Source organism: Leucopleurus acutus (genome assembly GCF_964270905.1).
Source record: "Leucopleurus acutus genome assembly, chromosome: 6".
NCBI classification, from domain to species: Eukaryota; Metazoa; Chordata; class Mammalia; order Artiodactyla; family Delphinidae; genus Leucopleurus; species Leucopleurus acutus.
The window spans coordinates 109,490,524-109,515,414 of NC_139149.1; the positions used below are offsets into that span (position 1 = coordinate 109,490,524).

At 37.8% G+C, this 24,891-nt stretch overlaps 1 protein-coding gene across 15 annotated transcripts in view; it reads right to left on the bottom strand.

Annotated features, from left to right (window-relative positions):
• Positions 1–24,891, bottom strand: part of TRIP12 (thyroid hormone receptor interactor 12) — a 149,489-nt gene that overhangs the window by 47,386 nt on the left and 77,212 nt on the right. For all 15 annotated transcript variants that reach the window (XM_082841383.1, XM_082841392.1, XM_082841393.1 and 12 more), the window contains 8 exons: positions 23,558–23,694; positions 17,911–17,994; positions 16,758–16,853; positions 6,019–6,167; positions 2,939–2,974; positions 2,762–2,857; positions 1,876–1,968; positions 1,519–1,680 (listed from right to left, as the gene is read on the bottom strand). In XM_082841383.1, coding sequence (XP_082697509.1) covers positions 1,519–1,680; positions 1,876–1,968; positions 2,762–2,857; positions 2,939–2,974; positions 6,019–6,167; positions 16,758–16,853; positions 17,911–17,994; positions 23,558–23,694 — 853 coding nt within the window. The remainder of the gene's footprint in view (positions 1–1,518; positions 1,681–1,875; positions 1,969–2,761; positions 2,858–2,938; positions 2,975–6,018; positions 6,168–16,757; positions 16,854–17,910; positions 17,995–23,557; positions 23,695–24,891) is intronic.

A 24,891-nucleotide genomic window follows, 5' to 3' on the forward strand; every position in this document is an offset into this window, starting at 1 on the left:
CTCCACCAGCAAAAAGATTACGAGTCCCTGAAGGATCAAATAATGGTTAGCATTTTTTTAACAATGAAGGATTTCTTAATTAAGGTATGTACTTTTTTTTTTTTTTAGACACAATGCTATTGCGCACTTAATAGACTACATCAGCGGTCCCCAACCTTTTTGGCACCAGGGACCAGTTTCATGGAAGACAATTTTTCCACAGATTTGGGTGGGTGGGGGGGGCGGTGTTTCGGGATGATTCAAGCTCATTACACTTACTGTGCTCTTTATTTCTTTCTATTATTATTACACTGTAATATATAATGAAATCATTATACAACTCACCATAACGCAGAATCAGTGGGAGCCCTGAGCTTGTTTTCCTGCAACTACATGGTTCCATCTGGGGGTGATGGGACCGACTCAGCTCCACCTCAGGTCAACAGGCATTGAATTCTCATAAGGAGTGCGTGATCTAGATCCCTCGCATGCGCAGTTCACAGTACAGTTCAGGGTCCTATGAGAATCTAATGCCACCACTGATCTGACAGGAGGTGGAGCTCAGGTGGTACTGCGAGCGATGGGGAGCGGCTGTAAGTACAGATGACGCTTCGCTCACTCACCCGCTGCTCACCTCCTGCTGTGCGGCCCAGTTCCTAACAGGCCACAAGCCACCACTACCGGTCTGTCGCCTGGGGATTGGGGCGACTACATTATAGTGTAAAAAGAACTTTCATACGCACTGGGAAACCAAAAACTTCTTGTGACTTGCTTTATTGTGATATTTTGCTTTACTGCAGTGGTCAGAACTGAACCCACGGTATCTCCGAGGTATGCCTGTATATTTTATGTACCTAATTTTCCCCAAGAAGATTTTAAGCACACTTTGTAAAGGTGACTTAAAAGTCAGATCTCTAAAAAGCTCTTTAGCAATAACACCACTTTGAAACATTACAAGAAAATACAATTTCTCTAAAATCTCGAAGCTTAACTCACGAACTGTCCTCCACCAGGGGCTCTATAAGCTCTGCTTCTCATACTGCAACACCAGGTCCACTGATTCCATCTACTAATTGCTCCTGTTCTTCTCCAACCCCAGACAGCTGCAGTCTGCATTTCTTATTTCACTTCTATCTGGCACATACATAGTCTCATCTCTCTTCTGATCTTAACCCATACCCTCCTAGTCTTGCCTGCCTAACCCAATACCTTTCAGGAAACGGTGATCTTTCTAAAAGGAAATTCTGATCATATTACATAGGAAACACTCAGTGTTTGCTGAAATAATAAATTTACCCCTAAAGTCAAAATAGTTGAAGATATCATAAACGAAGAAGTACTGTTCATTTGGGTAAATCCACTGAAATTTCATAAAATAACCTAATATAGAGTACATGACTAGGTAACAGGAAAAAACACAGATCAGAACATTTCCAAGTTACATATCTAGTTGGAAGATTTAAGGTCCTAGTTGAAATTAGCATTTAAAAAAATGTAATAAAAATGTTTTATGATACATAAAATAGGCTTATGTTTTACCTGGTGGGTTAGCCTTTGGGTTAGCAACGGGAGGGAATCTGCCACAAAATGAAATTCATCTGGTGTGATACTCTGGCAGCAATTGGCTGCAATTGCTAGTGCATTCCGTTGGGCATTTATGCTGAAGAACTCTAGATACAGCAAGCAGTCTGCCAAACCACCCTAAAATATAGGAAACTGTTAAAGCCAAGAAATACCCTTTTATCAGCAATTTTTAAAAAAAGCCTACTAAAAGTCTAGCACATCACTTGGAAACAGCATGTGTACCTTATAGAGACTGCAATCTAGGAACTAATACAAACGTGGATCTAAAATCCAACATTAAATGAAATATAGTCCTTCGGTAACAACACTTACCGCCTGTAGAATGGCTTTACTGTGTCTACGTGATAACATCTCCAAGGCCGTCAAGGCCTGCTCTGCCACATCAATACACTGAATAACTTGCAGCTGGGAACATATACAAAGGAAACTTAAGGTTATCATTCAAGTTTTTTACTCGATGCTCATCTTTGCATGAATAAACAACACTTTCTCTAATTTCCATCAATCTATACTGCCTCTAACCTGAAACCCACCATAAGAAACCAGTGATGTATGCGCTTAAGCCAAACATACTGGCAATACTTTTCTTTTCCTTCCAACTACTTTAAAGATATTGAAAAAATATGTTTCACATAGAGAATAAACTAAATTCAATTATATAACTTTAAATCTTCATATTTAAAATAAACGGGTTGGTTTATACAACAAATTTTAAAAATCAAGTTTTAAACTTTATACCATATTCCAAAGTTATCAGATAATGCAAATTTTACTGTGCTATGACCCTGAGCAAGGCACTTTGTCTCAGCCTTCTCAGCTGTAAAATGAGGGTATAAATAGCTATCAACCTCACTGGGATGTTTTCTAGAAATAATGAGATTATTTTTAATCAACTGCTTTAAGTTCTCTGAAAGATTTTATACTAAGGCAGTAATTGCTATTATTAAAAAATTATAATACTGGGTTGATTTTACAAATGCTTTATTAGCATCAACTTTAAACTGCCGCTCTGCTAGACGTAAAACATTTTTCTGGAACCTTGGTTAAAAAATATACTTTAGTTAGATAATGGATGCTAAAAAATGTCTTTTAATGTGGCCTCACAATTTGATATACTACTTTAGAATTCAACAGTCAAGAGTTCTCAACTTGATTCCCCATGCCTGCTTTCGAACAAGTTGGGCAAAAGTAGGATTACCTTTTCTAAAAAGACAGGAATTGCATCTACTACAACAGCGGATGATCGAGGAAGTGCTTCCATCATGTATGTTAAGGCTCGACAAGCATGGTTCATCTAGAAAAGAAGTCATTTTTACTCAATAAAAACTCAAAATTTAAATTTGGAGTGGTTTTTAAAAACACAGGTCATACTTACAATATCAAAATTATGCTCCATCTGCAGTAATGTTATCTGTTTAAAAAGATTATAACAAAGTATTAGAAGCTATATTCTTAGAAGTCCTAGAAGTATTTCTTCTACTTCAACTGAAATAGAACTATATGATCCAAGAATTTTACCATACAAAAATAATATCAAGTTAAAACCTAGCATGCATACACAAGAAATGATTATGCTTAGGAGGGCATGACACATACACTGAAGCACTGACTTGGAATAATCATCATCAATGATCCAGGTCAAAAGCAAAGCCTGCCTGCTGCTTACAACCAACCCTCCTGGTGCCTCTATTCCCCCATTCAGAAGCTCACTAACGTGTCACTGAGGGCTTAACAGGTGTCAATAAGTTCTATACATAAGTAAACAGACCAGCAATGCACTGACATTTGTTAAATTAACAACTATCAGTACAGATTCAATATCATAGCTTAAACTCTTGTAAATTAGCTTCTCTAAAAGTTGAGCGAAGCACCATTTAACTCAGCTGTAAAGTACACAGTAGTATAGGATTTAAACACGATATTGATCACATCAAAAATGAATTATGCGCTAATTAAAACTCAGAGTAATATAATTATTTTACAGATGCATGAGTTAGTCTAAACATCTGATTTTATTTTAGTTTTTCTTGTGGGAAACACCTTAAGCAGATTTTAACCATGTTTTTCAAAGGAGGGGATGCAAAACTACTACAGATATACACTCCATCTTCCTGAAGCAGCCAAAGCTACCAAAGAAATTTCCTACCTGGGGAAAGAGACAATCATTCACTGTCTTCTAGTTCAATGGAAATTTTAAATGCATTGAAATTAAGCTGTAAAGTACCTTTCAATTAAATGTACGTCAGACATCAGATATCCTAATGCAATATTCATTTAATATGAATGTCTTCTCAGCTCTGAATTATGCTTGGTAAAATATCTCTATACACCAGAGATCCTGATAACTGTTTTTGTTAAACACACAACATAAACACACACACACACATGCACAAGCGTGCACACTCTGTCTCAAATCACCTACAAAACAGTCACTTATAAAACACCTACTCTAAATTAAAGTGGTTGTTATGCTAACAGAAAAAGTAATAAGTTCTCCAATTCTTTAAGGTGGCATGAACCTTGTAATACCACATTTGGGAAGAACTGCTGTAAACAGATTCTTCACCAAAAATGACTGTTTATGGTCACACAGGTGTATGGTGACTGATGGATATATATTTATAATATTCAACTGTGATGAAAGATAAATCTGGACAATTCATTATTAACAGCATGAGCTGACTTGTGCGGGTCTGCCAAGTACTTAAATCTAATCAATACAACCAGCAAATTAAGAAAATTGGATTATGCTAATGTTTCTGCCTAGATTTAACAACTTCTTTATTTAACCAATAAAAACTGCAGTTTAACAGAGATAAGTACATGGTAAACCTAGTCCTTTGTTACTATTTATTTTTAAATGAACAAAAACAAACAAGGAAGTTTAATTCAGGTCATAAAAGCCAGCTATTGAAGAAATCAATAATTTGAGCATGAATATAAACATAGGTAAATGTCAGAGTACAAAGGCTAATACTGCTTTCATGAAACACTAAAAAATTAATATGCGAACCTGTAGAGTGGGACTGGTAAGACTTGAGAGCTAGCTTTCGTTACAGGAGGTCTGCATGGCAGGAGGTAAAGAGACTGCTCTATCCTTTATCACCTCCTGCCAGAGCAGAGCCATCCAACAAATAAGAGCGGGCCGGATAAAGACTGCGCCATCTTGTATTTGACTGGCCTTCACCCAGTTCTCTCCGTAATGTGGTAACGTGATCAAATGAGACAGTCTGATACTCCAACCACAGTTTCATTTTTGTCAACTTTACTAGATGTGCAAACAAAGACTTGAATGACATTTAGCTTCCAAAGTAAAATACACTATGAATGTATATTCATGCTTATGTTAGTCTTTTGTTACTATTTCATTCAGACTTAATTTTAATCTTAACTTATACCCTATTTCTTTAATCTAGCACTGAGAAAATTACCAAGCCACTATCTGAAAGATGTATTATGCTCAAGGGCCTACATTTAGTAACGGCAATTTCTCTTCCTGTTGTTTTCACATTAAAAAGTTTAAGCGATTAAGATATTAATAAATTCTAAATATCAACTCACAACTGTGTTGAAAAATCATTAAGATTTAAAAAATTGTTTTTCTACTGTTGAGTACTGTTTTGTTTCTTTTGTTTTTGCTCAACATAAAACCTTTTTTTTTAGCTGGAGGATCCATGTGGTGTTCTGGCTTGACTGCTCTGCCATGCACACTGCTATCAAGCATGAAACCTTGATGGCCCACAAAGAGAACCCACAAGTGAGCTGCTTGTTACTGTCCTGTGAATCACCAGTTTAAAAGAAAAAAGCATATAAGTTTTGGCATAGTACATCAAGGTATCACCTGATGGGGCTAACAACTTAAAATTTAAAACCACGTAGTCACTGAAGTATCAAAGATAGCATAACTATTCATCAAGAAATGGTTTAGGGCTTCCCTGGTGGCACTGTGGTTAGAACTCGCCTGCCAATGCAGGGGACACAGGTTCGAGCCCTGGTCCGGGAAGACCCCACATGCTGTGGAGCAACTGAGCCCGTGTGCCACAACTACTGAGCCCACGTGTCACAACTACTGAAGCCTGCACGCCTAGAGCCCGTGCTCTGCAACAGAAGCCACCGCAAGGAGAAGCCCGTGCACTGCAATGAAGAGCAGCCCCCGCTCGCCGAAACTACAGAAAGCCTGTGCACAGCAACGAAGACCCAACGCAGCCAAAAATAAAATAAAAAATAAATTTATAAAAAAAAAGGAAATAGTTTAGAAATTTTACTCATTCATCATTAACAGTCACACACAATCTCTATAAAGCATGAAATAAAAGCACTAAGCCACACTCTACTATCTCTTAGTTCTATCCTATTTTAAAATTCTTAATGACAATAATGTTTTTTAGTAAAAAAAAAAAATATGGGCAGCATTCAGAGGACGACTGGGATAAAACGAGGGGAAGACTCTCTTACCAAAGCTGGAACTACACTCTTGACAGGAAACCCTCCCAGTGTCTCCTCATTTCCCATGACCAATAACTGACACATCTCAATAACTGCCTGGAGTTGCTGGCTTTCATCGCTTGCTTGTAGTCCTTGCAGAAGCTGCTGGGCCTTAGAACCTTCACATGGAAAAAAGAAAAAATCATTATTTTTAAACACTTAATATTATTACTAGGTGTTAAGTGTGACTTCACATGCTGGCTGCTTTTCTTCTTTGGATCCCAATTAAAGGCTAGGTCTATACCAGTGTTAAGACAGGCTGCTGATTACCCAAGACGTAACTATGGCAGAGTAAATCCAGGTAATTTAAAGTAATGTCACAGTTATTTATATTTTTCTCTTTTAAGTTTTATCTTTTTAAATGAGAGAAGTTGATTGGTATTTAACAGCTGAAACAAAAATTAATATCCATAAGACCAATACGAACTGCTACCTTTAACATACATGCTTTCAAAAATATGTATATCTAGTGAGCAGAAAGCCTTCTGCAATAATAAAAACCTGGCAAACAATGATGCCCAGGCATCAAAGGAAATGTTCTATACCTCTAAATACCTCCATCAGAATAAACGGAATCCAAGTAACAGTGAAAAGGGCAAGGAGATAGACAAACAGAACAATGCATCTAACAAAAGGGAATGAAAAGAATGAAATATTTTCTAAAAACAGCAAAAGACTGGCCTTTTCACCTCCTCTCATTTCATGTGCAGATGCTGCTATCATAGTGCTTTAGAGTACTTCTACTTTTAAGGGTCAATTCCATCGCCCAAACATTTGAAAAATGCTAAGGCTCAACTACCACAATAAATAAGTTATCAATAAACCGAGTAAGACACTCAAAAATAAAGTCTACAAATGTGTTTCAAATTTTCCTGGACACCCTCCTTGTAACCATGATCAACTCCATTAATGCGTATAAACTTATACCTGAGATTACTTTCAAGTCCTTTCCCTTCTGAGACCTTTTCAGTTTATTGTTTGTATTGTTTGGATTTTTTCCATTAAGTACTGAAATGCTTAGAAATGATATATGTTTGGAAACTGTCAATGAATGTGGAATTCATATGAACATCAAAAAGTTTTTTCCCTATGAAGCATCAATGATCTTCTGGGAGGGCATAAACCTTTCAAAGGGATACACAATAATCCCGACAAGGTCTGTTTTCTCTATTATTTAAGACTGTGGCTAATGAACTGCATAACTATCACTGCCTAACTCCCTTTACCATAATTAAGAGTCTGTCCAAAAACACACTGCAAGACATTCAAGTTCAAAGGGACAGCATCTTTAAAGTTTACAAACTAAATACTATCAGTTCCAGTTAGGGCAGGCTTAACATTTTTGGGTTGAAATAATGTGGAAAGAAGAACAAAATGAAGGGAAAGTAACTATGAAAACAAAAGAATCTTCAGCTGCTTCTAGATTTGTTTTTAAAGAATGAAATAGTTCAAACAGTATACCCTAATAACAACCACCAAAAATAGGAAAAACTGACGCAAGTCGTTGGATGCTCTATCAACACTGAGGCTGGCAGGTCTAAGCACATGGATCATTTCAGCATGCTCAAACAAATCACCATGAATACCACTGGACTTCTGGGATGTCCCTAAAAGGACCTTAGGCCAAATGACAACAAAAAGTCACTGCCATTATTTTCCTCTGACATGTGAAGAGAAACCACCTCATACAGATCAGTCAGTTTTGGTTTTAAGGGTAATTTTATACTCCTGAAAATTACCGAGACCCCATGTGTGTGGTTTAGATCTACTGTTATTTATAAAATGTGTCTGGAACTAAAAGAGAAACATTTTGAAATACTTGGTTAATGCGTTACATATTAAACAAAAACTTGTGAAAAAGATCACAATTTTCCAAAACAACAGCAACAAGATACAGTGGCGAGTAGCACTGTTTTGCTGCTGTCGTTGCAAACGGCCTGAGCGTGAGGCTGAATGAGAGAGCTGTGCGCTCACCCCTGCTCCCTCTTCCAAGCCGAGAAACTAGCTTACGAGAGACTAAGCGTGTGGAAAAACGGGCCTACTCTGCCACAAAGACTATTTAAAAGACATGGATGCGTTAGTAAAGACAAAATTAATGACTGTGTTTTGGAAGCGCATCCTTATGTAAACATGGAGTTTTTTACTAGGACCATGTGACACTGAAAAATAAAATACCTGCCAGTAGTCTGGTGCCACTGCCTTGACTCTAATTTAAGGCACCAGCAGTTTTACACCCACAACAGCTTTTGCACTTTTAGTTCAAACATGAACAAAGTAGAAAAGGAAAGACCTTAGTAGTTATTATCTCTTGGCCTTATGAATTCAATGTAAGGATCTCAGGAACTAGCTTGGAATTTACAGGCCACACTCTGAAAACCACTATCATACATCAGGGGTTGGTAGGCAAACATCTTCTACAAAGAGCCAGAGAGTAAATATTTTGGGTTCTGCAGACCACAAGGTCACTGCTGCCGCTACTCCGACCCTGGCACTGTGGCACAAAAGCACACATAGCCCATACATAATCCGAGCATGGCTAATTCCAATCAAGCTTCATTTTCAGACACTGATATTTGAATTTCATTTAATTTTCAAGTCACAAAACAATTTTTAAACTTTTTCAGCCATTTAAAAAGTAAACATCACTTTTAGTTCACAGGCTATATCAAAACAAAGAGGAGGCCGATTTGGCCCTTGGGCAGTAGTTTGCCAACTGCTGATACAGAGAGAAAGAGAACCCACAGCCTTTCAGGGAATCACAGGAGGCTGATGTGTTCAATTGAATCGACCCCACTGGACATTTGCTGAGTTCCGAGGCTGTGAAGAGGGCTGGGGGTTGAGTCAGAAGTTTTGGTAAGACACAGTGAAAACTCCTGCAGTCTCAGGGTGCTCAGAGGACAAAGTCCCCACAGAGGAAGGAGGCCTGACCCATACACAGCCAGTGCCCTGCCTTCAGACATCTGCCACACTGTGAAACTGCATAAAGAATAGAAAGTGGAACTTGCAAGGTTCTCAATCAAAAAAAACCCTGGGAAACTGTTCCCTGGTGGTCCAGTGGTTAGGACTCTGAGCTTCCTCTGCCAAGGGCCTGGGTCCAATCCCTGGTTGGGGAACTAAGATCCCACAAGCCGCACAGTGCAGCCAAATTCAAAACAAACAAAAACAAACACACAAAAAAACCCTGGTAGGGTCACAACAGAGAAACACGGATGAGCTAGAGGTGAAATGAGTCATAAAAAAATAACTCGGTCAAAACAAGCTAAAGCCCTGACTAGAGCAAAGTGATCAGCTTCTGACCCTTTAACACAGAAAAAGAGAAAACACTCACTGCTGGAAAACATCACTTGGGGTCTCTTCCGTTCACATAATCAATTATCAGACATATGAAGAGGCAGAGGAATATGTGACTAACAATCAAAAGGGGAAAAAAGACAATAGAAGCAGACTAACACCCCTAGAAATTACAAAGTAAGTATTCTATAACTATGATTAATAAATTGAAAATATAAGCATGGATGGACAAAATGGGTAAGAATGTAAAGAATTTCAACAGTGGGACTTCCCTGGCGGTGCAGTGGTTAAGAATCTACCTACCAATGCAGGGGACACAGGTTCAATCCCCGGTCCAGGAAGATCCCACATGCCGCAGAGCAGCTAGGCCCGTGCGCCACAACTGCTGAGCCTGTGTTCTAGAGAACGCAAGCCACAACTACTGAGCCCACGTGCCACAACTACTGAGCCCGCACACCTAGAGCCCGTGCTCTGCAACAAGAGAAACCACGTCAATGAGAAGCCTGTGCACCGCAACAAGGAGTAGCCCCTGCTCACGGCAACTAGAGAAAGCCCTCGCGCAGCAACGAAGACCCAACGCAGCCATAAATAAATAAATAAAAATATAAATAAATAAATAAATTTAAAGGAAAAAAAGAATTTCAACAGAGAATTTTAATCTATTTTTAAAAATCAAAGAACTGTCTAGAACTGGAAAACAGAGTATCTGAAATTTAAAATTCATTGATGAGTTTAACCAAATACTGAAGAAGACAGCAGAAAAAAGAATTAGTGAATTTAAAATACGGTCAACAGAAAGTTTTCAAACTGGGGGGAAAAGAAAAACCTGGGAAAAACAAAAACAAAAACAGAGCTAGAGAGACATGGTAGATCAAGTCCAAAGTCTGAACATGTACAATCTTGATACTCCCAGAAGAAAAGGAAGGAGAATATCTGAAGAGATGATGAGATAAGTGAAACAATATATGAAGACATAACGGCCAACAATCTTCCAAAGCTGATGAAAGTTATCAACTCAGAGATTCAAAGGCTCGGTGGAACCTGAGCAAATTAAAAATGGAAGAAAATGTCACACAGGCCTAATATAGTCAAGTTATTAAAAATTAATAATGGTTTGAAAAAGCAGATCTTAAAAGAAGCTGGGAGAAAAGAACTGCCTTGGAAGGGTAACAGTAAGACTTTTAAACAGCAACTATGGAAACCAGAAGAGCACTACAAAGTACTAATATGAGATTTTATACCTGGGGAAATTACCTTTTAAAAATTAAGGCATAACACATATATATGGAATCTTTAAAAAAAAAATGGTTCTGAAGAACCTAGGGGCAGAACAGGAACAAGATGCAGACATAGAGAACGGACTTGGGAGGAAGTGAGAGTGGCATTGACATATACACACTACCAAATGTAAAATAGCTAGCTAGTGGGAAGCAGCCGCATAGCACAGGGACATAAGCTCACAGGGACAACAGCTCGGTGCTTTGTGACCACCTAGAGGGGTGGGATAGGGAGGGTGGGAGGGAGACGCAAGAGGGAGGGGATATGGGGATATATGTATACATATAGCTGATTCACTCTGTTATACAGCAGAAACTAACGCAACACTGTAAAGCAATTACACTCCAATAAAGATGTTAAAAAAAAATTAAGGCAAATCAAGGATTTCTCCAACAAAAGCAGAGAGAAATCATTACTAGCAGTCACTCACTGCATAAAAAAAGTTCTTTAGGCTGAAGGGAAACAATCCTGATAGAAGAAAGGGACTTTAGGAAAGAATTAAGAACACTGGAAATGGTATATATGTGGGCAAAAATAAAAGAATATGGATGTTCTAAAACAACAATTGTCTTTTTGTGTTTATAGCACATGTGTAAGTAAAACTAAATAACAGCATAAAGGATGGCAGGAGAAAAAGAGTTAAATTGCTGTAAGGTGGTTGCACTGTTTGGGATATGATAACGTATTACTATATGGTAGGCTATATATAATAAGCCAAGGATACGCATTATAATCTCCAAAAGAGGCTGATTTACAACATCTGCCAAAATGTTGTACACATTTACCCTTTACACAGCAATCTCCCTTCTAGAAATCTATCCTGAAGGTAACACAGGTAAAAACAGGAAAGCTGTATTTCACTGCAACACAACCAAGACTGGAAATAACCCAAATGTCCAACAGGAGACTGGCAAAATAAACCGTACATCCACACACTGCAGCACTGTGGCAGCTTTACAAAAGGAATGGGGAAATCTCTCTTTCTCTCTCTCTCTCTGAGCATGTGCGTGACGTGCACAGCAGCCATGATAAGTGAACACCAAAACATACTGTTAAAAGCAAGGCAAAGTATGTAAAATTTATACTCTTATTTAAGAAAGTCAGTGTGTGTGAAGTAGATAATACGGATTTGTTTTTGTTTTCTTAAATAAATAACAAAAGGACAGGCCACAAACTTACAAAGGTTATTTGTGTGGGAGGAGGAAACAGGCTAAAGGGATAGCAAAAGATAAGACTTTTAAAAATTTGTAGATTTGACTTCAGGAACCATGTAAATATAACAAATTATAAAAGCAAGACTACATTTTTTTTTTTTTTTTTGCGGTACGCAGGCCTCTCACTGTTGTGGCCTCTCCCGTTGCGGAGCACAGGCTCCGGACGCGCAGGCTCAGCGGCCATGGCTCACGGGCCCAGCCGCTCCGCGGCATGTGGGATCCTCCCGGACCGGGGCACGAACCCGCGTCCCCTGCATCGGCAGGCGGACTCTCAACCACTGCGCCACCAGGGAAGCCCGCAAGACTACATTTTAAAGTCAATCCCTAAAAATTAAAAGCAAAATAAAGCAAATGTGCTAAACCAGCCTGGTGGCATGAATGTAAAGAATTATTTCAAGTGACTCTAAAACACAAAAAAATGACCACAAAGTGAGATATATTCCAAGAACAAAAAAAGAACTGTTACAAAATTAAAATTTTCTCAATAATACTATTTTTGGTGTTAGGTTGGAATTTTGTACTGTAGGATAAAGCAAATAAATGACTATGTTATCACTGGGAACTGAAACTTTTGGCACGAGGGAAAGATACAAGATAAATAAAACCCCTGCAGTCCTGAATGTGAATTGGCAGTATCAGTATGAACTCATGATTTTTAATCTTAAAAGATTAAATACAATTATTTCCTACTTTTGTCCATTAAAAGTGTCTAACAACAATTATCAACCCAGTAGCAAATACGCCAACAGCCCAGACTGTGGAATCTAAATATCATTTCCTATAAAGAAAACCAGGGCTCTCTGAGGCAATGCCTGATTTCAGGTGGGGGGGTAGGGGGTGTTCAACTTGGCTCATCAGAAAGCAAAGAGGGCATCAAAAACTACTGAGATCACATCAGAAATATCAGATGACGACTAGACAATTTCATCATCAGTGAAAATCAATGAAATGGCTAAAACACATCTCAACCCAATTGACAATGATACTTAAAACAAAAACAACAGCACTTTGAAGGATGCAAAACTGGTAAATAAAGGGTAGGAAATATTTTTCCTATACCAACTATTCTCCTGGGTAACCAAATAGAAGGGAGAGATATTCTTTATATATTTCAACTAAATTACTTCTTTTACTTCTAATAAATGAAGACTGATCATTAGATATGAAATGCTTTCATTTTTAATCCCTGTTGTCTAGACTTTGTGGGCTTCCTAATATTAGAAAACACTACCACTTTTGCATAGTCTTTCCTCACCAGAGGAAGAAAATAAAGAACCAAACTTGAACCTGAAAAAGCCTCTAGATCCAACTACCTGTTTAACAAGAAGTTTACTTTTTTTTTTTTTAACTTTTCCATTTGAGCAATGGAAATCTGACTGAATGGGTATCTATCAATAAGGAATTACTGGTTTCTTCTTCAGATATAATAATAGTAATGTGGATGTGCGCATGCATGTGTATGTGTGTTTTAAGGGACATTATCTTGAGCTACATGATGAAATATTTATAGATAAAATTATATAATGTCTGGGATTCATTTCAAATTAATACAAGAGGAGGGATGTTGGTGGGTGTAAAGACAGACTGGCCATGAAGCAGGCACTGCTGAAGCTGGGTCATGGGAATGGGGGTGTGTCACTGTTTTCTACTCTGGTTCTAGTCTATCGTTTATATTCATTTCATGTGCAATAGTCAAGCCTTAATATGGATTTCCGATGTTTAATGCTAATATTCTTGGGTAGCTCTGAAACAATTTTTCTTCCCAGCCTTCTCCCCCAAAATAAATGAAGTGGAAAAATAAATGAAATCAAATTTCTCTTAAAAAATAAAAAAGTACACACATTAAAAATATGATCTATACTTTGCCATCAGTTAAATTAAAGTTTTTAAAATGTATTTATGTGAGGACTGGAACATTTGAATTCTAGATACTTACTAAGGATTTTCTTAACATAAACTTTTTTAGACAGTACTGTGGTTATGTCCTTATTTTTACAGACATAAATTCAAATATATGCAAATGGAAAAAGTTAAAAAAATAAACTTGGGAGTGGGGAGAACAACCGAGGATATAAATGAAACAATGGTCAGGTCATGTGGATCGATAATTGTTGATGGGTTCATGGATGTTATTATACTACTAATAATACTCTCAACTTTTGTGTATGCTTGATCTTTTTCATAATACAGATAAATCCTGATTACCCTTAGTTTAAATCCCACACTTGCTGCTGGCCTGCAAAGGTCCAACATGACCTGGCAGGCACCTACACCTCTCAGATTTCATCTTCTACCACTCTCCTTTCACTTTCCATAGGCCCCTCCTGCTGTCTCATGAGCATGCCAAACTCATTTCCACCTGCGGCCTTGCACTTCCTTTTTCCCTCAGATCCCTGCAGAGCTGGTTTTCTCACTCCATTTTGTTCTCCACAAAATCACCTCAGAAAAGGTTTCTTTAACCAGCCTATCATCACACCAACAAACGCCTTCCTAACTCTGCTTTGTTTTCCTTCACTGCATTGACACGACCTGAAATTTTACTATATAGTAATTGTTTATTGCCAGGGTCACTCTCTAACAGGGAAGCTTCCACGTGGGAAACAACTCTGCTTATTATCCTATTCATGACTCTGTACATCCCAGTGCCTAATAAACAACACTGAATAAAAATCCAGACTCAAGGGTTCTCGAGAACTTTGCAGGAGGCTATGTTATTTGAGAGATGAGTATCAGGGCAGCAAAAGCAAAGCAAAACAAAACAAAAACAAAAACACCAGCTGCCTCAGAATGGGAGAAAATATTTGCAAACGAATCAACGGACAAAGGATTAATCTCCAAAAATATAAACAGCTCATGAAGCTCAATATTAAAAAAACAAACAACCCAATCCAAAAATGGGCAGAAGACCTAAATAGACATTTCTCCAAAGAAGACATACAGATGGCCAAGAAGCACATGAAAAGGTGCTCAACATCACGAGTTATTAGAGAACTGCAAATCAAAACTACAATGAGGTATCACCTCACACCAGTCAGAATGGGCATCATCAGAAAATACACAAACAACAAATGCTGGAGAGGGTGTGGAGAAAAGGGAACCCTCTTACACTGTTGGTGGGAATGTAAATTGATACAGCCACTATGGAGAACAGTATGGAGGTTCCTTAAAAAACGAAAAATAGGGCTTCCCTGGTTGCGCAATGGTTGAGAGTCCACCTGCCGATGCAGGGGACACGGGTTCGTGCCCTGGTCCGGGAAGATCCCACATGCCATGGAGCGGCTGGGCCTGTGAGCCATGGCCACTGAGCCTGTGTGTCTGGAGCCTGTGCTCCGCAACGGGAGAGGCCGCAACAGTGAGAGGCCCGCGTACCGCAAATAAAAACAACAACAACAACAAAAATAGAATTATCATATGACCCAGCGATCCCACTACTGGGCATATACCCAGAGAAAACCATAATTCAAAGAAACACATGCACCCCAATGTTCATTGCAGCACTATTTACAATAGCCAGGTCATGGAAGCAACCTAAATGCCCATTGACAGACGAATGGATAAAGAAGATGTGGTACATATATACAATGGAATATTACTCAGCCATAAAAAGGAACGAAATTGGGGTCATTTGTAGAGACGTGAATGGATCTAGAGACTGTCATACAGAGTGAAGTAAATCAGAAAAAGCAAAACAAATATCGTGTATTAACGCATATATGTGGAACCTAGAAAAATGGTACAGGTACAGATGAACTGGTTTGCAGGGCAGAAATAGAGATACGGATGTAGAGAACAAACGTATGGACACCAAGCAGGGGAAGTGGCGGGGGGTGGGGGTGGGACGGATTGGGAGATTGGGATTGACGTATATACACTAACATGTATAGAATGGATAACTAATAAGAACCTGCTGTATAAAAAAATAAAATAAAATTCAAAAATTAAAAATAAAATACCCGCTGCTTCTTAAAATCCTCAAGTACAAGTACACATAATATGAGCACATGTACATACATTGCATTATTTTTTTTTAAACTTAGAATATTTAATGGAAAATTATACAAGTACAAATTTATTTGTAAGGTCAGGGTTAACAACCTTCGGTAACACTTCAGAAATTTTGAAATGAATCAAGACTGAAGTCTGCAAATAGCCTACTGATTCTATGGAAATATTATTGATGAAGTAAAAAAGAATGTGTGTGTGTGTATATATATATAAAACTGAGTCACTCTGCTGCACAGCAGAAATTAACACAACATTGTAAATCAACTATACTTCAATTTTTAAAAACGCTTAAATGTAAATTTTATTGCTTAAGGAAGCTAAAGGTAATATTCTATACCAGACAGAATTTAACTGAATTTGTGATTATGCAAAATCATATTCTTAGTTACAAACTGAGACTTAAACAATCACTCTTATATCTAGCATATATGATAAGATCTCTGGGTTATATTAATTTGATTAAATGAGTCTAGTTACTGGTAATTCTGCTGAGAAATCTTTCCTCTCAGGCTCATTTTATAATCAACTGCCTAATGGGTTAAATTTTATTATACCATAAAAATCTCAAGACACAAATCTGTGCAAAGCATGCAATCAGATGCTATAATAATGTAATCACCTGAGATCCTGTACTCTTCTATAGTTCAAAAACAAACAAAATGAAGGGTCAATCTTGTTGTAAACGTTGGATGGTTTTCTAATGGCTCCAATTCAGTAATTAAAAATAAAAGGAGAAAATCTTGAAGAGTTGCTATTATTTAAGGCAAGAATGTGCAGAAACTGTTTTTTAAAACAGGTTAAAGTTCATGAAAACTTCCTTATGTGAAAACTCTCTTACATGAATAGGTAAACAGTAGAAACAGCACTCAACTAATTACTAAGAGTTCTGAGGGGAGGACAAATTTAAAAGTATTCACTTACTAGCTCCGCTTCCAATTGTTCTATGGAAAAGTTGTGACATCCGAGGACCAAGAGGACCAAACAGGTGAGGAGGAAGACCCCTGGCCTCTAAGAGAGCTAAGGAAAAAAGAAGGGCAGGAGGAGTAGTCGAAGTGTTAATACAACTGATCTTATCTAGAAGTTTCGAACAACTGATTCATCACATAATTGATTTAAACAATTACTTTCCATTTTGAACTTTAAGTTACATTAAACTTTTCAAGACCACTTGTATATACTAATATAATTAATATAAGTTACAACACCCATGTGTCTACTCCAGGGCATCTTAAGGTTTTATGGAGATATTAAATATCCGTGCCAGCAGGGACTATGTAAATGGTCCAAGAAAAACCCAAAGTAAACATTTATTTTGAAGAAGTTATGTTAAGCACCTTAGCTATTTCACGCTATTATTTCTCAGTCAGATACTGATCATGAGATCCTCTAAAAACAGGAAAAAAATCATTTTTATCAGTTCCCAAAAGTGAGAAAAACTGTTCATAAGAGTTCTAGTCAAAAAGTGATTGCTATAAGTTCCTTCAGGAACTTAAAAGCAATCTGAAACTGATTCATTAATGTTTCTTGTAAGCCTCACACTGGGGATCTATTCTATAAATCAGCTGTCTGAAGATAATAAAAACACATATCCATGTACTTGTAAATAATGTATACATAATATAAAGCTGCTTTTTAAAAGCACTTACAACATTATAATACCTTGAGTTTATGTATACAATCTACATTCATTTTCAAACAGTTGATCAAGCATCCTACTAGATGCAATATGTTATTAGATACCAGAGCACAATATATTAAGCTACCCCTTGTTCAATATCTCCCTTAATGTATTACTAGCTATACATGCAACCATAATGAAAAAAAAATTTTTAAACATAAAAAATAAATATACTATATAAGATTTTTATCTAGTTAAACAGTAAAGATGAAGAGCCAAACGGATCATCTTCCAATTCCAAATCATCAAATCACCACTACATACAAAGCTTTTTTGGAGATATGGGCACTGCTACATTATACTTTTATGAGCTTATCCAAATTAACTTCAACAAAGAACGGTAGTAAAAGGCAGCCCATGACAAGAGTTTCTTGTAAGCTCAGTAACTCTCTTTACCTTGCAATCGTCCCATCTCGGAATCATCCGATTCACTCTCCCCAGAAGTGGTCATGCCCACAGCCCCTGCAACAGAACTAGAGGCTTCGAAGAGGGGGAAAGGTGAGGGTTAGGAGAGGAACATTTAAATTCATTATGTCTGGTTTATCTTAAAAAAGAAAAAGCAGAGTTTTACAGACAACAATGAATAAAGGCAAACGTGTCTGCCCATTGCACACCAGCTGTTATTCTAGACTTCATCATGTAGGTTTTATGGAAAAAAGATGGCTCAACTACATTAGAAACAAGCATAATATACAACCTTTGCATTTCACTCGTACACGGTTTTCATAGTTTCCTCCTGTCTTTGAAACTGTTCCTGAATTGAGTCTTATCCTGAACTCCTCTACCAAAAGTCCGTAAACATAACACTGCTAAAAAACCATTGTGATATTTAATAGATGGGCAATTAGTCACAAACAGAAAAGCAAAACTGACATTTGGGGAAAATGTTCCATGTAGATGTGTGCCTTCTTCAGTCTGCTTTATTCCTGGACTATAGTCTGGATACGATCGTTTGCCGTGTTTTCTTTCATTTCAAGACTGTGCAAAGATTACGCTCTCTTATTTCCAGGACAAAACATTGAAGAAACACATTACAACTGACAGAAGACTGCAAAACACTGAAGTACAAAAGACAGGGCAACTAACATGTCAAAACAAATGCAGAATGAAGAGTTCAGATTCAGAAGGATTCTACTACCCAAAATGCTAACCCGATCGATAATTCAGTCTAAGTAAATAGTGGCTGATTCTACAATATTATAAAGCTGACCAGGAGACGAAAATATATTCCTGTAAAACTAGCAGTTTTACTGTCCCCTCCTCTCAGTGTCTGTTGAGTCCTAAAGCATTTTTTGTACATAGACGATTCTCAGCTGTGTATGACCACATCATCCACAATACCTTAAGTCCTGTCCACTTGACAGATGGTAACAGAATGCAAGGCAGGAAGAATATTTTTGTCATTATTAAAAGAGGCACATGGATCACGTATGTGAATGTAAAGAGTTTTTCTGAAGAAAGAGATGTAAATACACCAGCCACCAACTCTGTTTTCTTAATACTTTTCTTCACCCCTCATTTAAGTATTCTAACATTTCACCGGGATTTTTAAAGAACTGGTAGAAAAATGTATGGTTTAGAACAGGAATCAGCAAACTGTGGCCCACAGGCCAAATCCAGTCCAGCACACCACTTTGCAAATAAAATTTTGTTAAAACATACGCAAACTCATTCACTCACATACCTGTGGCTGCTTTTGTGCTACAACCACAGAGTTGTTCCAACAGAGCCTGCATAAAGCCTAAATCATCAGTTATCTGGCCCTTCACAGAAAACGTTGGCAACCCCATGGTTTAGAGTAACAGGCTAAGTAGAAATGCTAATATTAAGGAGTAATGGAGTTTAGCAAAATCCACACTTCTGATGGAGAAAAAGGAAATAACAACTGTACTTATATATATATAAGGCTACTTGTAGGTAGCACTCATTAAATGCCGACTGTATGGAGAACGTGTCCATGTGTTTGCTCTCAACCATACAGAGAAGTATTACAAGCTCCACCATGCACATGAGGAAACCAAGGCTTTGTGTCTTTGAGTGCTTGCCCAAGGTCGGACAACTGACCACGGGCGTGAGACGTGAGCCCAGGCAGTCTGACTTTGCAGGCCGCACTCGTACGAGCTGCACGCTACCAGCGCCTCGCACTTACCCTCCAGCACTCGTTCCTGATTTCAGTGCCGCTGCTTCTTCGCGTTATACAGAAACCACGCCAACCAGCCCTGCTACCAGGTCCCAATTATGACTGAACTTAGTCAAGTGGCTCTTAAACTTACTTTGAAACTTTTACAAAATGTGGAAAGCAAATACTAAGTTTTGGCAAACAAAATTGTTGGTTTTTCTTTCTTTCCTGCTCCCCCCTCAAAGGCACACTCTGGAACCACACATTTTTTAAGAAAAAAAAAAATCACAAGTTCACTTAAGGTAATGCTGGGGTTTTTTTAAAGCGTATCAGAGGTTCTACTAGTTTGACTTTAAACCAGTCTACAAATCTACAACTTACAATTTTAAAGGTTTAACCTTAAGTGACTTCTTAAACATATTATTCTAAGAACTGACATAATGAATAATAAATACCTCAAATTGCCCTGACACAAAGACATTAACCAAGACATAAAACTTGTAAAAGCACAGAATTAAAAGAGCTGTTAAGACTATTATAGGGAGGGTCCCAACCTTAAGGGAGCCACAGACCCACTACAAGGAGGAGCAGGGATATTCTGGTTTTTAATCAAGTCGAGGGCCTATTTTGACACAAATCAGTTACTGGACCCAAGGAAAAAGATCCTTTCCAGCTGCCATTCCTTTGATGGCAAGTATTAATAGGCATTTGCTTACCATAGCTCCCTTTTTTCTAAGTTTTACAAAATTAAATCAACCAAACTAGCTTACAGTGAGCGGCTGTTTGTAAACTCATGCAGGTAAGGAAATGTAACCCATTAATAGCAGTCAGCGAGAAAGTTGCTTCAATCAAGGCATCAAACCTTGGGCAACACACACAAAATACATCCCAACACAAATATAAAAGCAAGGCTATCAAACAGAGAAAATCCAATGCCAGATTTTAAGAGGTGTCAATCTTTTTTTTTTTTTGTTTAAACTGGTCTCTCTCCCATCTAGTCTCAGCATATCTTCACAGCACCATGTAAGGCAGTTTCCAACACACAGTTAAAGCTGATAGAATTCACTTTTACTTGACAGGAACTGCTAAGGGTTTACCAAATACCTAAGTATAGGAGGCAACGGGAAGACATTTTTAGTGTCACGAAAACTTTTGAGCTAGGCCAGAAGAATGGTTGTTTGGAATATAATTACACCTTACGTGGGCCTTGGCATCAGGTGATATGGTAGCAATCTAATTTTTAGTGGTACTAACCAAATATAATGAGGGAGAGAAAAATTTACAAAACTGAGTTGCTTTCTTTTTACAATCTGACCCTGTTCATTTCTTGTGAAATTAAGATTCCCAATGCCAAATGTAGGTGTCAGAACATTTTTCCTTACTTTGATTGATTTCTGGGTATAAAGAAGACTGCTTGATTCCCCACCTTAGTATCACTAAGATTTGCAAGACTTTATCAGCACTATAAAGGGATGCTCAGTTCTAATGAAGTCTAAAACTAAACCCTTCAGCTCTTGGGACAATGTGGGGAACACTTAACTTTCAACTTCAAGAGCTGACACTTCTTCTATGAAGAGCTAGAGGGGTTGCACTCCACATCACAGTAAACTTCAGAGTGACCCAAAGGGACACCATAATCAACAAACTTTCCTAAATGTCAACAACACTGGCAAAGTCAGGGTGATATAAGCAAGTATTCCAAAGATGGAGCAATGCTTTAATACCTACATGTGAAAAAAGAAATACACTTATATCAACGAGGCCACTGAAATAAGTCAGGAAGAAATGATCTCTAAAAATAAAGAAACACTGAAAAATGAATATATACATAAGACTGAAGAGATTAATTTTTTTAAATTAGTAAAAACATTATTTCAAAATAAATGCTTCAGATGAAGTGAGTCTTATACCAACTGTATAAGAACTGTCTGAGAATGGACACTTGCCATAAGATGCTCTACGTTACCACCATCAGTTTGTACTCTACACAAACTTAGAGGGTTTTATTTTTCTTTAAATTCCAGTTTTACATACTGAGAAACGAAAGCACATTACACTGAAGAACTTAATATAAAGCTAGTAATAAGTAATCTGCCTCTTTCCCCAGAAGCACTTTAGTGAGCCGGCAGAGGAACCCCTGTAGTACGTACAAGGGATCCAGCCTCCGAAAGGTAATAAAGTTAGTGCTGCTCTAACGCCAGTGAACATGCACATGTATCTTTTACGTAAACTCAGAAAGCACCTAGATCACAATGGGATTTCAAATATGGATGACAATGAAACACAGGCGAGCCTTTCGGAGGGCAATCGCGTGAACCTAATCCCTTGAAGCTTTTATCCTCTTTGGCAAATATACCAAGGAACAAAATTTTACACACCACCCCCTCATTCTGGCCTCCAATTACACCCCTATGAATTAAACAAACTCGAGTAACCACAGGGAAGCAGAACACCACAGCTGTTATAACTGTGCACTTCTTTTCTCTAAGACCTGGATTTGAGAGTCACACATCCTAGTTTGTAACCCTGGCAAGCTTAACCATTATGCATCTCAGTTGTTCTCATTTATAAAATGAGGATAACAGCACCTCACACCTCAGCAGGTTGTTCTGAATATTAAATGAGAATATATGTAAAGTGCTTAATAGTGTGTCTGCAATGGAGTGTACACTCTGTAAATGTTAGCTATTGTAATTACCATAATGAGTCCACTTGAACAACACACTCAGCAGCTCCCTCTCAAAGTGTCATCCATATGGGAATTGCTCCACTTCCATAATCAGACTTGGAATAAACATTAAAACACTGGGAAGCATAGGCTGTGTGTCCTACAGAGCTTCAGTGAGTTGCATGTGCAATGCAGTGTATGTTTCCAAAAATCTACCATTTAACCCTTCAGAAAAACTATTCTGGGAAAAAGGCACCACCAGAAGAGATGCCGTAAGTTCGCCATGTAATCTATCATACAAAACCAGGAAAGACAAGTTGGTAAAGATGTTAAGCTGGACAGAAAGCTGAGACAAAAGGCACAGAACATGGACAGCAGTGGGCAGACCAGAACCTTCCTGGTAAATGAGGATATACAATCAACCACAGGCATTGAAGAAAACTGCACCTATTCTGATACTAACAGTAATACATGAAAGAACTCTGTTCAAAAGTAAGAACATGCCTACGCCTAAAGCTACGCATATCATCCAGATTTAAGGGACTCAACTCAGACCCATATGTTCATAATGATGACTTATAATATTTTTGTATCTGTTCTTAGTGTTAGTGAGAAATGCTTATAACGAGCTACTGTTTAAAACCGTTAGCCACAATCAAGCCGTGGAGTGTCAGCCGCCTTCTGGCACTGGAAATGGGTACATACTTGGGGTGGGGCGGGGGGCCTAATTTTTGCTGGGCTAAGACATCTAGGAGAATAAAAATAAGAAACCCAGAAGGATAGGAATACTAGTCTTAAAGCTGCTTAGATTCAAACTGAATACTTGTTATTTTTTAGGGACTACAACATTCTAAATTAAAATTTAGACTTGTATGAAGCAATTTAAGCCACATCCTTACGTTTTTACTATGAATTTAAAGTTTTACAAACAGTCAGTAGGCAACTATTATATGTACTGATCAATATTTAAGAAGCTTAAACAGAAAGGGACTTACTGCTTCTTAAAAGGCCTCTGAATGTAATTAGTACAAATTTGGATTTGGAAAAAGATTAAACAACAACAAATGAATACAACTAATCAAAACACCAAATCTATAAAGCGGAACAAAAGCGAACAAGAAGTGTGATGGCTAACATCTTAAGATGTATCTGTCTCCTCTCTTCCATTATATTTGGTGTACCTAAAAAGTAAGTTATCTCCAAATAAATCTGCAAGATTCATAAATGCTTTTTAGGCTTAAGAAGTGCCAATCTACCTGCCGCTCCTTGGGGAGTTTCGTCCGTCCGTGCAGCTGAAGAATTCACTGTCTCCTGGTTGCCTTCAGGGTCTGCCATCTTCTCCTGTCGACGAGCTTCAGCTGCTCCTCTTTTGCCCAGGCCAGAGCCTCGCCGACTACAACAGAAAAATGCCATCATAGGCAACACTCCCAGTGACCAGGAGCAATGTCCACACAGCACAAAGCTCCAATGCATGGAACACAGAGCTAGTTTCTTCTTTTTACATAAAAATTGTTGTAGAAAATCACTATGGGTAACAACCAAGACTTTGTATATTTAAAACTCATCCAAGCTATATCACATTGACAATACAAGCTTTTGTGTTGCTGTGAGCTGTTGTCATCCTTACAAACAGAAGTGATTTTTAAACACTTCAACTACATGGAAAAGTGATTCCTTCTGCAGAAACAATTCAATTCATTTGAAATAGATCCCTAATTCCTGGGTAAATAGTGGACCACTACATGGACTTTCAGACTGATACTTGAAAATGGGGGCAGGACAGGGGGAGAGAAGAAGATGGGAAAAATTCCCATCACTTAAGTCCCGGATTACTTAAATCATCAAAAAATTACTATCCTAATAATGGACAATAGCTCTAGCCTTTAAAATAAAAGAAATGAGTATTTAATATTTATAAGTAAATACAGATGACATCTGGGAAGACACTTGTTTCTGATTGAGGCATAGTGTAAGATATGGAAAAAGGAATCATCAGTCATTTATCATGAAGCAGATTATATTTTATTGATGACTTTCTTTCTATTTTAATAGCGAAATCAGTAAGCAAATCAGGTAGAGACAGAAGACTTCCAAAATTACAACAACTTAATATTGTTTAAAGGCAGTTCCCCAAATGACCTCAGAAAGTGCAAAAATCTACTACTAAAGAAATGTTTTAGACTAAAGTAAACTACAGTGAAATTAGATGTTGTCTAGTAAAGAACAAGAAGGAACCAGGCATAAGTGACATGTAAATGAAAGCTCTGAATCACCAATGAGTTCTTGAAGAGTTTATTCTCTCAATTATTAAAACTCCTCCCTAAGCAGGGATTTACTTTGCCAACCTTTCATTCACAGGGGAAAAAAGCTCACTCCAAACCCCAATTACCAAGCTATAAATTAGTGGGATTCAAATTAAGTCATTTATTTAACATTTAATTTGTATCAACCATGTGACACACTCTGTGCTGAACATTTGGTTGCTGCCTTCAAGGTGTGTTAGTCTAAAGAGACGAAGCCGCAGCTGTGATCGGCTACGAAAGCACTAAATGTAAGAGGAATCTCAACTAATTCAGAAAAGTTTGAGATG